At 38.2% G+C, this 17,753-nt stretch overlaps 1 protein-coding gene across 4 annotated transcripts in view; it reads left to right on the forward strand.

The window, feature by feature from the left end:
* The window catches only part of LOC149784321 (sorting nexin-17-like), a 196,658-nt gene that overhangs the window by 44,191 nt on the left and 134,714 nt on the right, over nt 1–17,753 (forward strand). For all 4 annotated transcript variants that reach the window (XR_016413845.1, XM_089932348.1, XM_089932349.1 and 1 more), the window contains one exon: nt 5,826–5,943. Coding sequence is in view for 3 of the 4 variants with exons in the window: in XM_089932348.1 (XP_089788474.1) it covers nt 5,826–5,943 (118 nt within the window). In the remaining variant the exon portion in view is untranslated. The remainder of the gene's footprint in view (nt 1–5,825; nt 5,944–17,753) is intronic.

Consider the following 17,753-nt stretch of genomic DNA (forward strand, 5'->3'; position numbering starts at 1 on the left):
TGCAAGATGATTAGCTCTTCAGGTCATCAGGTCTGAGGAGATTACAGAACCAGGGTCCTCAGAGATAGGCAAGGCCCCTCCAGATAGAAGGACTGAGCATTTGAGAAGTGCATCATGTCCCCATCCTACAACAGAGGAGGAACTGAGTATTTCTCACATTAAGATTAGCATTTTGCAACCTCAGTGCTGGAGGAGAAGCACCAGATGCCTCACTTCTCAGGATCTCACTTCTTGTAGAGTCCCTATGGTTTTACTGCAAGTTAATGGGTTCTTCAAGTCAGAAAAGTACTTCCAGGTTCCAGGGAGGTTATGGGAGCAATCTCTTTGGAGAAAGGTGAGTTCTCATCAAAAGGAGGGACTGAATGTTTAATGAGTGTATTGCCTTCTCTGTGAGGGTGGAATAGCTGAGCACATTCATATGTTCACATTAGTGTATTGCATCCTCCCACTAGGGAGGAGCTGCACTTTCTAGGTAGCATGTCACACCCATTCAAGTGGGATGAACAGCACCACACTTTGTATAGTGATTACTGTTCAGTATTCACCAGTCATCACTCAGAGGCCTCATGGAATGGAGACAGAGATCAGACAACAGTTCATCCATATCCTAACTCAACCGTCACATCCTTTACAAAAATGGGAGTCTGACCACTGGGTTCAGACTATGGTAGGGGATCAGATCTGTGTCCCACCTGTCCCTATTATCTCAATGAATTATTATGGGATGTGGGGCTCTTGATCTCAGTGCAAGTGTTCCTTTATGCCTTCATGGATTATTGGACCCTGGACACAGAATAGAGTTGCTGCTGTGGTTCATCATCATCTTATCAGTTGACATCAATCAAGATGGTTTGAGAAAACAAGTGGTCTCATCTTCCCACAGGAGCTTCTCATACACACAGAAATCATACTCACCACGATGAGCAGTGGGTAGTAACACTGAGTGTTCCCATGTTGCCTCTGCTTCAGAGGGACTTAATGGTACCCAATCATTCCTCTATAATGTGTTGTTTAGATGATGATGCCCTATCTGTCCTTGTCAACTTGGATCCAACTCTATTGATCAGGCCCACTACTTCCTTTCATTTAGATTAGGAAAACATCTGATCACCTATTAGGAACAGACTTTCGCCTGAAACGATCAGGTGCACAGTCCAAGAAGATTCTTTCCATTTTGGAAAGTTTTCAGGGGCTCAGAACTAAAAAGATTTTCTTGTTCTTCCTTATTCATCCACAGTTGTGAAAATCTCAGAGAGGTTTCCTATAGGCCAAGACATTGCTTGGTAATGTAGAAGGTGTGCTGGAAACTAGCTAAAATCAGCTTTCTGTTTCAGTGGCATTATTGGCACAACTTCTGTGCCTCTGCAGTGATGTTGTGTTAACTCCTTCAGGTCTTATTTAATCATAGTAAAGACCTTTTCAGGTCTGCTTCTTCAGATGCCAGGACTTCTTTCTACTGAGGCTTCCCAAGACCTGAAGGGCCATCAGCATAGAGCCTTTACCACTACTTATGGCCCAATGCAGCCTCTATTCACCCCACAACCTCAGTTTAAATTTCCTTGACTAATGAATACAGGACCTCCAAGGAGGAAGCTCTCTAACCCTTTCTCCTTTTCTGAGGAGCTGGGGAACAAAACCCCCCAAGTGTTCCTGTCAGTGCTCATCTAGGCCTCATTTCGGTGGCATGGTCAAGCATTATGGACAGTGGTTGGGTCCTTTACATTTTGAGCAAGGTTATAAGCTGTCAAGGGCTCCCATTCCTTTTCACCACTCCACTCTGGTTAAACTAAAGGAAGAGGTATACACCCTTTTGCAGAAAATCTAGTTGAGAAGGTTCTGAGCAATCAGTATCCCACATTATACTTTCAAATTTTCTTTGTGACTAAGAAAAGTGCTAAGTTTCAGATCATAATTGATCTATCCCTTTTCACGTGGTTTCTCATCGAGGAACCTTTCAAGACAGACCACATCCTCAATTCAGAATACATGTCCATCAGATTTGGCAATCTTACTCACACATCCCAATAGTTCCTTTGTCGCTGGTTTTGCTAGTGCCAGCGTGTTTTCCAATTCTGGGATCTGCCATTTGGAATTACTTCTGCACCCATCTTCACCCAAGTTAGGAAGCAGTAGCGGCATATGTATGATTCTTCAGTACTTTATGACAGGCTAATACACAGTGCTATTGTTCCTCCATCAGGATCTGTTCCATTGCTGGTCGACATTAATTTGTTCATATATTTTACCCAGCCTTGAGAGCTAGAGCTCATGCCATCTAGGTCATCATGTATGTTGGGATGATCTTCCTCATGAACTAGAAACTCCAATGTTCCACTGGACCAGATAGAATGAATCCAGATGCTTCTAAATTGCTACAATCAAGACAGCCTTTACATCTCCCATTTGGGAACCTTGACTGCCACAGCAGATATGGTTCTCTCAGGATATCTCTGTATGCACCCTCTGCAGTTTTTCCTTCAAATATGGTTCACTGATCACACTAATGTTAGGAATCTAAGTTATGCATATCACTTTGAAGCTCATTCGCAGTATCATGGCCACATTTTTTTTGTTGGACTTAGTATCTCTGGCAATAAACTGGCTATGAACACACGTGGGAGTCAACAGCTAGAATAGCAAAGGTAATTAATTCAACAGCCCACCAAGCAGTAGTGAATGCTTTGATGAGTTTAGTTAACCTTGATTTTGTGTGACTGGATGCATGCTTATGCTTAATCTCACTCAAGCCACACCATGTTCTGACCCTGTGAACCACTCCCTTCAGATTGGCTTAGCTGTTTGGTGGCAAGATAAAAGAAGTGTGGAGGCAGGCAGCCCAAGAACTGCCCTTCTATCTATCTGTACAGCAACCATAACCTTATTAATCATCACCAATTCACCCTTGAAGACAGGATGACCAGAGACTAGGGGATGAGGGATCATTATTAAACCCAAAAACCAGCTGTGATCGCAATTCTGTACATGGAGAGAATCTGCTAATCAGTTTTGGATGCATGTAGTCACAAGGAAGGGATAAGATACAAATTTTTTCAACCCCAAAGTCTCCTCTCTCGCTGATTTGTATCCTCAATTGCCTGCAGACAACTTCCTAGTAGGTGCCAAACAAAATTTGATCAATCTCTTGTTGCCAAGGGAGTGGGCTAGCCAAATTGTCTCATATGTGCTCTTGATCTTGTTTTACTGACCTCTTCCTCTTTTGTACTTTTCATTCCTGATAGAAGTACCGTCAGACTTGGTAAAGGCTCACTGAGAAGCAGGTGGTGGAAATTGTTCACAATGTACAATCTCGGGGGTTTTACTTCAAGCTTTTTTCTGATCATACTTCACCAAAATTCAAGATGGAGATGGCCAGATCGATCCATCTCTCCACTCATCTGATTGAATTTGCAATCAGTCTAAATCTGACATATTTGCACATTCCAATCCATCTGTGCTCATGGAAATTCTTGCAGTTTGCATTCTGAGGATCATGTTATCAGTTTCACACTCTCCCATTCCTGTAGAACATAAGTCCTTGGCCCTTTACAAATCTACAAAACTGCACTTCATCTACTTCCACAGTGGCATATCTAGATGACATCCTCCAGAACATAGGGTCAGTTCAGTTCTAGTCAAGGAAGAGAACAATATCATTTCCCTTTAACTTCATTTAGGTTTTCTGATGTTACCTAGCTTTGATGCCATCATCAGCTAGTGGGGTCCAGAGGAGAGAGTTTTCAAGATCAATATGTTGTGGATCAAAGCCTTTCATTTTTGGAGTGGGACATATTCCTGGCATACTAAATTTCTTGGTGGATTCTCTGTTAAGGAAGAACAGGATTCACCATATAGAAATGTCCTCCATCCATTGGTCTTTCATCAGATCTATCTACTATGGGGACATAAGTCTTTTTGTAATTAGAAGGAATAAAAACTGCCTTCCTTCATTTCCCCAGTACAGGATCCCTAGGCTTGGAACAGAACACTTTCTTTCAGTTGGGATGGTCTGTGGGCCTTTGCCTTCCCCCAATGATCTTAGTTCCTAAGATTATTCAGAAATTGAGTTGCCAGAAGCACAATATGAATTTGATTGCCCTTTTCCGCAAGGACAAATCCTCGATCAGTGATCTTCTTGATCTAGCTATAGATCTACCCAGGAAGATCCAGGCCAAATCTTCAACCACAACTTTAGATCCATGCGTTCCTTCCTTGCCTGGGCCATTTCCTTCACACGTGGCACTTGTCCAGAGATCCTTGCAGAAGAAAACAATTCAGCCCTTCAGTTGTGAAAAGAACTGTGCAAGCTAGAAGGCCCTCTACTTTAAAGGTTTACGAGGAAAAGTGGTGTGTATTCATGGGCAGGTGCAAAGTCAAATAACATGGTTTTTTCTTAGTGCCTCTGTCCCACAAGTAGCTGACAATTAACTGTATAGACTGTCCCATAGTTTTCATGAGCACTTACACAGCTTACAGGTTTTCAGCATGTATCATGGTGTCAGCATAGGAATTTCTCTGTGTCCCCTTTATTTTTTTCCATCATAACATTTCCTGGAATCACACTTTTGTAAACACTACTGTGTCAGAAGCTGTGAATTAAAGATTGCGTTTTTTGCATGACATTGTGTTCTGGCAGGTATGCAGCTGTGGGAAGAAGATTATTTTAAACCATGTTTTTTGACTTGAAGTAAAATAACTTGCCACATTGTACCCATTTAACAGTTTGCATATAGTGTTTGGGTATGTCAGTATTTAATAGATTTTAAAGGAATAAATAAATAACATAAATTAGAGTCTCATTAAAGAAATGCAACAGCATTACAAGCAGTGAATTTCATTTTGTATAAAAAGTACATTAACACCACAAGTTTACTAAAGGGTTGAAAAATGTTTCACAACTATACTGATGTACTAAATGTATTTAGGTGATACATAAATTGAAATAAGTTTAGAAAGATGAAAATTTTATAGCCCTACTACAGGACCAATTCTTAAACCAAAAAGAAAGTATAGAAATTTGACCATCAGAGTTTCAAGTCTAAATTGCACATATCATTTTAAGATGTGAAATTTCCCAAGTCTGAGAAGCTAAAGGAGACATGATATTTGCCTTGAAAAGCATGTAAACTTGTACAAAGATTTTTAGAAAAAGCCTATAAATTAAAAGCATAGGAGAAACAGATTGTCAATTATTTTTGTTATTGAATTCAGTTACACGAGTTTTTTTCCTCCCAAATCCAGATTACACGTAAGAAGATTTGGGCAAATCCCTGTGTATGATATTTCCTGTCTTCCATAAGAAAAAAATAGCACTTGAACAAAGAATGACCTTGTCATGAAATGTTGGTGCATATACATATCTATTTGAAAGGAAGCCTACCTATTTGCATTTAGCTAATTTTGAAGAGCCTCATTCACTGTTTGGATGCTTTTAATACAGAGCTTTTAAATACTAGTACATCTAGTGAAATTGAACTTTCTCTGCCTGCAGCTGTTTCTCATATTTGCAAGAAATACTTACCCATTATTGTTCGTGATCCTTTAATCGTATTGGCCCATTATTGTTACAGTGATCCATTCATTATTCATACTGGCTCATTATTGGTACAGTGATTTATTAATCATACTGTCATGCCTGCTGATTATTGTTAGTGATCCATTAATCATGCTGGCCCATTATTTCTATAGTAATCCATTAATCATACTGGCCCATTATTGTTACATTTATCCATTAATCAGCATTAAAATACTGTCTGGATTAAAAAGTTCTCTTTAGCACAGATGTGTGTTCTATTCCCCATATTGCTAACATCCTAAATTTTTTTCAGTTGCAAAAAGAATTTGGCTCAAAACCTTTGCCACCATTTCCTCCAAAGAAGCTTTTGCCATTGTCAGGTTCAAAGTTGGATGAGAGACGTCTCATGTTGGAGAAGTACATTCAGATTGGTAAGAATTTATCTTCAGTTTGTATTCTTAATTAAATGTTTGTCACCATTAATGTTGCCATGATGTACAACATGTTTGAAGTTTCATTAACTAAATGCTTGTCACCATTAATGTTGCCATGATGTACAACATGTTTGAAGTTTCATTAACTAAATGCTTGTCACCATTAATGTTGCCATGATGTAAAACATGTTTGAAGTTTCATATAAAAACGTGAAGTTCTAAGGATATTTTTAGATTTCATATGATGTCCATCATGCTCAGTAAACCAACTGTAAAAATATGTTTGATTGACACATTTAACAAGTGTAAAAAGTGATGTATGTCTAAGAAATAGCTGTCAGATATGAATGAAATGTTTTGCATACAAATCAGGTTGGTTTTACATATTTGACAAACACATTTGTAATGTGTTGAAACCATAGGTTTTACCAGTGTGGAGCACATACACGTATCTATCCTTTTAATCTATAACATATGTGAAATGCAATGATGGACTGACCATCAGTCATTTGGAAATCATTTGATTACAGTAAAAAAAACTAAGCATTTGAGCTTGAAAAAGAATTCAGTTAATGAGAAGCAATGTAAAGAAAGGAGAAAATAGATTTTAGAAGCACGTTCTTTACAGAATATAAATAGGTGACATTATTTATAAGTTACTATTATAAATTTGTATTATGGCAAGCAATAGTTTTTGATAAGTAACTTACTTTTATTCAAGAAATTTTAATAATAGAATTTATCAAAATTTATTTTTCAAACATTTTGTTGATGGGTCCTAAAAATGTGTTCAAAATGGGCTTTAAATTTGACATACCCCCCCCCCAAAAAAAACAAGATAAGTTTATGGCTGTCAAACATGCCAAAAATTGTTGGATCAACTACCACATTCCTTGCTTCTGAAAAGTAGTAAATGATGGTCCGGCATCCAAGTTAAAATTGGATGTATCCAAATCTGTGTGTACATTATGCTAAAATTCATGCATGAAAAATATGCTGTAGTCATCTCCAATCCATAATGAATTATACCCAACCTTCAGTCTCTAAAATATCTGTGGCATAAGTGTAGCTGAAAATTATTTAATCCCTATAATTATCAAAAATCAACTCATACATTGCTCCATAGGTGCAGACTTTGTGAATTGGAAAAATAAAGTCATCAGTGCCAAGTACAATGATAAATTCATCCTGCTTATAGGAGAAGGAGCAGCCTAATGTAATTGATGTGAACCAAGGTTCTGATGAGAACCCTTGCATGAGTAAAATAAAGAAAAAAGAAAAGTTGGTTCATATATATTGTATAAACCATGCAATATACCTACTGTATAATGGCTGAGGTAAAAATAAAATATGTGAAATCAAGCTGACAAATTCTCTCAATCTTAAAAATGCCTTTTAACACTTTATCTTGCATAAGAGGTTTTGGATGCCTCTTCAGGATCCTAATGGAAGTGCCATTTGATGTTTTGGTCTGATTTGCATACAAGTACATTTTGACACTTGTGTACCATCTGCATAGGAGCACATTTCAATGCCTACGGTAACATCAACAATTTTTAGCTGGTTTTTGTAGCTCACTCTTTACAGAAAATACCCTATTAGAAACTAAAAGCATTGAGGAAAGTGAATATGATGTCATATCAGATGGTTGGTGCTTATGATAAGATAATTTTTTACTTTAAGTAAGAAACTGGGTTGGTTTCTCTCTTCTATAAAATGAAGGCCGTTGATTTCATTCAGAACTTTCTTGAGTTTGGATAATTAGAATTGTGACTATGAAGACTTTAACAAGTCAGATATAGGCATCAAGATTGGTGTAGGCAATACTGATTTCGATAATTTACCAGATTTAGATGATCTAGTGACACATACGTAAACAACAAGCTAGTAGACTTAGGGGTAGAGACAGGCCAGCTATTGTTGGTTACACAGCATTGCTGACTTGATAGGAAATTAATTCTCACAGAAATTCTAAAGCTTATTGGTGCATAACATTTCTGGGGTGACAAATAATTATACAGCTATAAAAATCAGATTTTACTATTAAAAAAAACCTATCTATAGATAGCAAATATGTACAAAAAGTGTAAAATGGTTCAGATTTATATTGATCTTCTCATATACTACACCTCTGTAGGTGTTATATTTACTGCACACTTCACTATGCAGAGGTGTTGGAAACGCTTAATTATGCATATTTGGATGCCAATTTTTGATCTGGGACGCAGAAAATCACTGAGGCGGGAGTCCTGCTTACACATGTAATAGGTGTGCGGCAAAATTCAAAGACTTGCCAGTCCTGCTTCAGACACCTGCTTTGTGGGAAAATGTGTTGATCATTTAGCTGTGCTGATATTTACAATGACAGAATTCAGTGACTGTAAGACCCCTTAATGTACATACATGTTGCCATTATAAGAGTACATAAAAAAGAACATGATGCAATAGCTGGGCAGCAAGTTCAAAGGCTTTGACTGGCAGGTGGGTGGGAAAATGTACTGATATTTACAGTGATTGAATGCAGCAGCAGAATGACTCAGAGATGTACAAAGATGTACATGTGGTCATTTATAAAAGTACATCAAGTAAACAACTTTAGCTTTCGTTATCATGTTCATTTCCGAATGTATCGGAATAAGTAGTGCACGTGACATCAGAATCAAGACATGTTGAGACTTAGACAAAATGCCATTCGTAAATTTAGATAAGTATTTTGGGGTTAAACGGAAAACTTACGAAGATTGTAACAAGATTCAAAAGAGTGCTAAAGCTGCTAGAATTGTTAGTTCGGATTGGACAGTAGCTAAGTGTAAGAAAGTGTGTGATGCCTAGCTTAGTGTTTGGAATAAGTCCTTACTTGGATTGATACAATTCAGTCTCACTCTGATGGACAAAGAAGAGCTATTTATGAGGTATATTAACTGACCATACTTTATTAAAAATGCCCCTCACCTTAGCCCGGTTAGTTCTAGTGTTGTATCAAGACATCAGTAGTTAGGCCTAGTTTTGAATGATCAGTCCCCTGTTTTCTACTCCTGAATCTTCTTGGTCACCAAGAAAAGCTGGAAATTTCAAATCATTATCAATCTATCCCCAATCAACCAGTTTCTGTTGGAGGAAACCTTCATGATGGAGACAACCTCCTCAATCCAGAATGCTGTTCATCTATTAGATTGGGACATCTCCTTTGGCCTTTAGGATGCCTATTTACATGTCCCCATATTTCCTCCTCAAATATCTTCATTTTCGCTTAGACCAGGAAGTTTTTCAGTTCTTTGTACTGGTATTTGGAATCTCTTCTGCACACTGAGTCTTTTCCAGGGTCATGGGAATAGCAGTGGCCTGCCTCAGGATACAGGGAACATTGATTCTCTAGTATTTCAATGACTGACTGATTCGTCATGTCTAAGATCAGTCCCTTCATCAGGATCATTTCTGCTGTTGTTCCACTCTAACTCAAGAAGTTGGAACATGTTCAGTCACAGTACTTTGTTTACATGGGGATGAACTTACTTATGAACCAAAACTTGAATCCTGTCACTCCTGGAGATGCTATGAGTGGAAACTGTTATCTGCTCACCTTTATTAGACAGTCTATCCAGAAAAGACTGAACCCTCCTCAACTGAACGGTCTCTTAACCACTCAGTAACAGAGCTGCTGTTTTTCCCTCTGGCAATGACCTCTAGTGTACCTCTTTGCTACCAAGCTCAACAACTTCTTTTAATGTGTCTGCCCTGGATCAGAGAGTACAAGCAGTCAGTACATTAAGCTTCCAGTGGAATCACAGATTCACATGTGCCTTTTGACCCTTATGACTGCTACAACAAGTGATTTGTTGCAGAACTTGTGGTAGCAGCTGGTAGGATAAAAGGATCCTGTCTCTACACCAGGGATCCTTCCTGCACAGCAGCCCACACATTCTCCACCTTCTTGCTTGGCTCATCTCTAGTGTTTTCTATGCCAGAACAGGTTTTTGGGCTGAGTTGTTGTGTCATTTAGGCCAAGAGAGATTCTACTTCCAAGGTCTATGATGCCAGGTGGAGAATCTTCTGCGTTTGTGACCCAGAGTGGCTGAGTGGTCTAGAGTGCTCACCATTCTGAGCAGTGCTATTTCACCTCTGCATGGGTTTGAGTTTCAGGCTTGGCTAACGTGGTTCTAACCCGGGTTTTCCAGGGTTCTTCCTCCATCATTTATACTGGCTGCCATGTATATCTTATCATGTGCTAAAAAATGGAGTTAAACCCTACAACAACAAAAACAACTTCTGTGTTTGATGCAGTAAGAACACGTTGTTCCTCTCTGCCCCCCCCCTCCCCGAGCATCAGTCTACTCTCCTAAGTGACAATGTCAGCTACACAGTAATGGCAGGATCAGTAATTGCTGTTATTAAAATACAGTTTTTTGAGGGGGAGTAAAATTAAGTTTAATTATGCAAAACTTACCTGCCACTATTTCGAAACACCCGCCTCCCACTCCACTGTCTTGCATAATTTGTCATCTGTGCACAAAACTTGAGTCATACCAAAGACTTACAAAAATGGTACTAACAGCTGCCTTGCTTGGCACTCAGCATTAAGAGGTTAGTGTTAGGACTGGTCAGCCTGGTATCAGGATAATGTGACTGGGTGGGACATCATGCTACATGTCTGCGTCATCATGCCCCAGTGCTAGACATCACTGTAAGCTGTCACACTGCAGACATCATAGCAATATGACTGAAAAGTTGTTAAAGCTAAATCATGCACACACACCTACCCTTTCAGGGCATGGGTACACCTTTCTAAAATATATAATGTGTCACCACTGTGTTATGTGCAGTTGAGATCTGATTTTAATCAGATTGAAGAATTGCATGTCATGTTAAAAATATGATTTTGTACTCCCAGATCCCCTGACTTGTTTGTGTTGCGAGAAAACATAATTTTCAGTCATTTTACCCCCCAACCCACCACTTGCCTGTGACATGTAGCATGTATAAGTGGTAAACAGTCATGATTGGAGCTGATGTAAAACTATCCCTTGGGCAGTTTAAATAGTGGCAATTAAAGGAAAAGAGGTCAGGTACAAATTACAATTTCACATATTACTTAATTGGCTGACAATAGCTAGTGAGAGGTGTTTGGAAGATGTGTTTGGAGGGCTGCAGTTGGTGAGCCTTTTGTGCAAATTTGCATATTAGGTAGGATCAAGAAGTGGAACAGCCCACTATAGGCAAATCAAAGAGATGTTAGATGTCTGTACAAGAACAAAAGTTATTACATATTATTGAATGAGAATGCTTAAGCCGTATGTATTTATATTTTTGACAAGTTTGTGAACAAGTGGCAATGTTTCTTTGAAGTTATATTTTACTGCATATATAGAATGCAACGCATGATCATTTGAAATAGTGTTAAAGTGTAATTCAGTTTTGAAGCCGATTTAAGAAGCAATTAGCTATCAACAAAATAAATTTCAGAACTCTTGGTTGATGGTGTTTTACTTTGTGAAGCATACCAGCATAGTTATGGACACCAATGGCACTTACATTACCTTTGAACCCTATGAATTTATATTTGAATTGGTGTAATGTTGTGTGACAATAATAAAAAAGGAGAAATTTAGGGCATCTGGAAGTTGGTGTCCGTGCTTGTGGAATTTCAGTCCGGACTTGTGAGTTTATTTTAAGTCACCAGCCCAGGGCATGTGTCTAAAAAAAGTTCTTTGAGTACTGGTAGAGGCAATGATATGACTTGTGTCCTGCCATCAGCTCTACACCAGGTCAGATCAAAATGTAAGGCAAGAGGTGTCGCATCATCGAGGGCAAACAGGCAGTCCCATCTCACCTGTCCTTACCAACTTGAATTACTCAATGTGGTACAGGGTGCACTGATGCCTTCTCTGATGCCCAACCATTTTCTGGTTCAGATTATGCTAGTCATTGATGATGCCCTTTCTGACCTCATGATGAGTTTGAGGTAGAAGCAGCACCAGTGATGCCTCCTTCCAAACCCACACCTTCCTCTCTGATGATGAGGATGATGTCTGGTCTTTTCATAAAGTGGTAAATGAAGCATACCACCCATACCCCTGGACTTGTGCCCAAAATCATCAGACACACAGTCCAGAAAGAATCTTTTCATTCTGGAAAAGATCTTAGGGGTGTAACCTCAACCAGACCTATTACTTCTTCCTCATTCCACTGTGATCAAGGAAATTTCTCAGGAGGTTTGCGACAAGCCAAAATTTCACTCAGCAGTGTTGAGGCTGGTCCATCCCTTTCTTGACATTGACACTCTGGTCTCCACTGCTAGTTATTTGGTACATTTCCTGAAGTGGCCCACTAAACCTTCCCAGTTAGATACAGGTTCATTTGAAGCGGGTATTTTGATAGGAGCCTGGTCATACCTTCCCATCAAAACAATTTAAGAGATGGAACAGAAAGTTAGGTTACTCATTATCATAGCTTCACATGCTGACATCTTCTCAGCTACATTATTTAGTATGCGGAGAGAGTCTACTGGAAGCTGTGGCCAAGGCATCCAGACATGCACATTTTCTTGAAATTTCTGCATATAAGCCATGTTGTTGCTTTGGATTCATAAAAGGTCTTGCTTAACAAAGTAGATCCCTGCTCCATTAGAAGTCAAGACCCTCCTCAGGGGATTCATCCCTACAATGTTCTCTCAAGATATGCTGGATCATCAACATCGATTCTTCACAAATGCTCATGGTCCATCACATTTGACCAGGAAGCATAAAAATTAGAATGGAATAGGGGTCTTTCAGCAAGTTTATCAAACAGATGCAGCCATTGTCCAACATGCAACCTCAAACTGGACCTCCATATCAGTCAGGTTCACAACGAACAGGAAATAGATGCTGCTGACTCTCAAAAAGGAAGTTCTCTGACCCACCTTCCTTTGCAACTGACGCAAACCCTATCCTGTCATTCATTCCTGTTCCTAACATCACCATATGTGCTCATCTAAGCCTCTTTGCAGATGCCTGGTCATACATCATTCATGGGTTCTTTCCATTGTGAGTGAGGGTTATATACTCTCAGTAACAACACCCTCTACCAATGACCCCCATGTTCTTTCAGCAGTCCAGTCTAGTGAAATTGAGGTAGGAGATGCACTTGCTTATGCAGAAATGGGCATCTGAGAGGGTTCTGAATCTTTCTAGTCACAAAAGATGGAAAGTTTCGCATTATAATCAATTTTTCCTCTTTAAACCAGTTTCTTCCATAGGAACCTTTCAAGATAAATACCACTTCCTCTGTCTGGAACAATCTTCATCCATCATATTGGCTGGTCTTCATCGACCTTCAGGATGCCTGTTTGCAGATCATGATATCTGCTTGCCTTTACTTATCCCAAACTGGGAACCTTGAAAGCCACTTCCCTTGAACATCTACATATGTGACATCTGCACTTCCTCCAACTCATAATTTGGAAACCACACAGAGATTCTCTATCAACCATGATCACTCTATGACCAAGTTTTCATCATTTGCTCTGTTAGATGAATTGGGACAGATTCCTGGATTTGGAAACCCCTATTCCTACCTCTTCACTGATGCATCAGATTCTGGTTTGGGTGCTCATTTAGAGCCAGAAGGCATAATTCTTCAGGTTCTTTGGACTCTTACAGACTCGTCTCTTGACATCAACACACCTAGAAATGAAAACAGTGTCTCAAATGTTGTACAGGTGCATGAATAGAATAAGCGATCAGTGTGACATGATCTTCCCAGACAACATATCCAACATCAGGAAGGCACACATCACCCTAAAAAAATTTAGGGAAATATATATTGGTGGACAGCCTTTTGAGGAATGGCAGAGCCATCCTAATGGAATGATCTCTTCGCCACTCTATTACCGAGTTCCCTTACATACTGTGGGAAAGATTCCATGTAGACCTGCTTGCAACGAGGGTCATCAATAGACTTCCTTCTATGTCTCACCTGTCCCAGATCAGGGAGCATGGGCAGCAGACGTTTTCAGCCTTTAGTTGGATTGACTATTCACACATGTTCCCACCATTCTGTCTGCTTCCTTAAGTTTTACAAAGAATCGGAGCTTGCAGTGCTCAGATCATTCTCATCTCCCCACTTTGGCCCCAGCAATCATGGTTCAGCAACCTTCTAAACCTGTTGATCATGAGAGGTTTTCTGTCACAACAGTCCCCAGATTCTCCATCTTCGCTCATGGCTATCTCAAGCAATCTCTCTGCCAGAACAAATTTCTGCGCCAAGTTGCCAGTAGCATCATTCAGGCCAGTAGAGTAATGGCATCCAAGGTCTATGATACCAGGTGGAGGATCATCAGTACTTAATGCAATAGGAAACTTGTTGATCCTTGCTGTCCTGCTGTAAATTCTGTAGGTCGAGTTTTTTGTTTTTTTGTTCCTGTTTGAGAACAAAAGCAGCTGAGCATATATTATCAATGGCAATTTCTGATACACTTAAATTCTCTCTGGGCACTGCAGTTGTTTCTTATTCACACATTGATGGTCTTATTAAGTATTCTGAGCTGCATAGACCTGTCTCATGCTTTCTTATATACATTTAGAATCTTTCTTGTTTGTTATGGTTTTTGACCAAAACACCTATGAACCCTTGAAAGATGTCTCCTTTTAGGACCTTGTACTTAGAACTGTTTTTGTTCACTCTAGCATTTTTGAGAAGCTGCAGCAAGATTTATGCATTGTGTAGAGACACATGCTGTCTCCAGTTTAATGGAAATTTAAATTTTGTTTCTCTCCTTTGTGAACTGGGATGTTTAGGCAGAAATCAGTTACCTTGTCAAGCTTCACTACCTGTAGAGATCCCCAATCTCAGCTGAATTCTTTGCTGGGTATGATTAAGATAGATTCTTACACCCTCTCTGCCTTAAGGTATCTTAAGGAAAGATGGGAAATATCTTCCTTATAAGGTGTCTGTAGACATTTTTACTGCCACTCACTGTATTTGTCATATATATTAGGACACTGTATTTGGTGGGACACCATAAATTATTTTTTAAAGTAATTTTTTGTGCACTGTATATTTTGTTGCCTATATATAAAATCTTTGACAAAATCCTTTTGTTTCCTAATGTATTTGGGCAGGGCATGAAATATAGATGACCATAGCTTTTGTTAAGGAGTGATATGAGGTGTTAAAACTATATGGTCTTAAACTAAGTAACAGAAAAGAGCAAAAACAAGAAGTTATGTGAAGTTCAACAAGTAATTTATTTCTCCAGAATACAAAGTGAAAATGTAAAAAAACCCAACACCCTTACTGTATTGTGAATTAATCCTAAATAGTCAGAAAGTTCTATCACAAGTTCAAATGTATGAAGTTCTAACTGAATTCCAGTGGTATTCCAAATAAGTTCTGATATTGAATGTGTTGATGTGCCTGTAGTCTCAAATATGCTGAAAAGCCAATGGCCTGGAATTTGGCATTGTGCTAAGTCTTTTGATGTAATATAATCCAAAATGTCCTTGTCTGAATTCACTATAATTCCAAAAATAATGTCTTAGTCTAAGAATGTTATTGAGCACTTTATAATTCCAGTGAATCATAATTTGAATAAAATAAATCCAACCAGATTAAAAACTGAAGACAACAATAAGACTGATTTTGCTTCTGAGGTTAAGGCAAGAACGAATAATTTTTCAAGTTGACAACATTATATAAAAAGCAATTTTTTCGTATTGAGACCACTCTTTGTTCCAAATGTCCATCTTATCCTACTTTTTGCAAAGGTTCATCTGTCTGTTTGCAGTTCATACCAGTTTGCCTTTGATCTGAGACCAAAAGTATAAAACCCAGACACAAAATCGGATTCCGACCACGGGCGAATTTTGGGTAGAAAAAAATCGGGTCCAAAAAATGAGGATCTTCCCTCTGTATTTTGTAGTGCAACTAGAAATTCCAGATTATTTGGTACTATTGTAGAGCTACATCTGTCTACCTTTCTATAATACCACCCACTTTTATTAGTGTGTCATGCATGACCATGATGCTACAGAGCTCGGCAGTAGGCTACTACCTCCTGCCACTTAAACTTGTCACCAGGGATTAATGTGTAAACAAGGATTTGTAAAAAATTTTTTTACAAATCATCAAGAAATTGCTAAATTTGTAATTTATGTGCAATGTTGATGCACAAGTGAATAAATATGCAAAGAATATTCAAATTTGGTGACGTCATCAAAATACATCCATTAACACATTAACCCCAGGAGATTTTTGTCGTTTTCATCTGAAATTCAAGTAGGAAACAGCTATTTCTGAATACATCCTAAAACACCAGCTTCCAGGTGATTGTCCAATAACATACTGCCTAGTTGTGTTAGAAACATTGTTTTTCTTGGCTATTTGGCTCACACATTAGCAGAAAAGTAAAAGCTGGATTTTTTTTAAATTTTTTTTTTTTTTTTTGCTTAACGAACCCATTATTTTTGTATCAAGGCCACTGTTTATTCCAAATGCCCATCTTATCCAACTTTTTGCAAAGGTACATCTGTCTGTTTGCAGTTCATACCAGTTTGCCTTAGATCTAAGACCAAAAAGTCTAAAATCCAGACGCAAAATCAGATTCCAACCACGTATGTTTTGGATAGAAAAAAAATCCGGTCCAAAAAATGAGGTTTTTCCCTCTGTATTTTGTAGTGCAACTAGAAATTCCAGATTATTTGGTAACATTGTAGAGCTACATCTTCTACCTTTCTATAATACCACCCACTTTAGTGTATCTTATACAAACTTGATGCTACAGAGCTCAGCTGTAGGCTACTACCTCCTGCCACTTAAACTTGTCACCAGTGGTTAATGTGTTAATCTATGCTTAGAGAGAAATATTTAATCTATACTCAGAGAGAAATATTAACTATGTATTATGTTGTTTACAAAAAAAAGGTCATTGGTCGGGTACACCATTAATTTGATTTTTCGACAAAGGTCTGATACAAAATACAGATAATCATAACATCTAATCATTAAGAAAAACCAACAAACAAATTAAATATACATAACAGTGCAAACTATTTTGTTCCCCATCATAAAGTCTGTCACAGTGCCTGATTGCACACAAAAGTGAAATTCACTTTGTCTTACATTGATGTTACACAATTCCTCCCACCCCTTTTGTTTTAATACATTGAATTATTAATCAGAGTAAATTTTTATGTCAAATATTCTTTCAGAGATAAAAGTGGAAGTTAGAAAAAGATGTTTTATGTTCTGTAGTTAAAGTTGGTGCTAATTTGATCATAAATGCCAGAAATAAAATTACTATCTGTGGAATTCCTATTCTGTTAACATTTTATTGACTCTTTGTACTATGGGACTGTTGCCAATGTTCACTTTTAATTTATTTTTGAGGATGCTATTTATGTTACATTGCAAATTTATTACGAATATTTTAATAAAAATTTTAATAGCATTTGGCAATGTTTTAATTATCTGCCAAAATTGAAAGTCTGCAGCATGATGCCCGAGTGCTAGACATCACTATAGACTGCCACACTGCAGACATTGTAGCGATATGACTGAAAAATTGTTAAAGCTATGTTAAAAATCCAAATCACACACACACACACACAATTTTTCACCTATCACTGTCATAAAGCTTAGTGCTGAAGTTGGTATTGCTTTTATTTTTGCAGTTTTTATCAATGCAATTCGTATTGAAACAGTTTCCATTTTTATACCCAACTATGACAGTGGTAGTGGCATATACAATTATCTTGCCATAACACTATGTACCACTTTCATCTATTTGCCATAATACAATGTATGTATCACTCACATTTTGGTAAAATGAT

This window comes from Sinohyriopsis cumingii, chromosome 14 (assembly GCF_028554795.1).
Source record: "Sinohyriopsis cumingii isolate HCF-2022 chromosome 14, ASM2855479v2, whole genome shotgun sequence".
NCBI lineage: Eukaryota > Metazoa > Mollusca > Bivalvia > Unionida > Unionidae > Sinohyriopsis > Sinohyriopsis cumingii.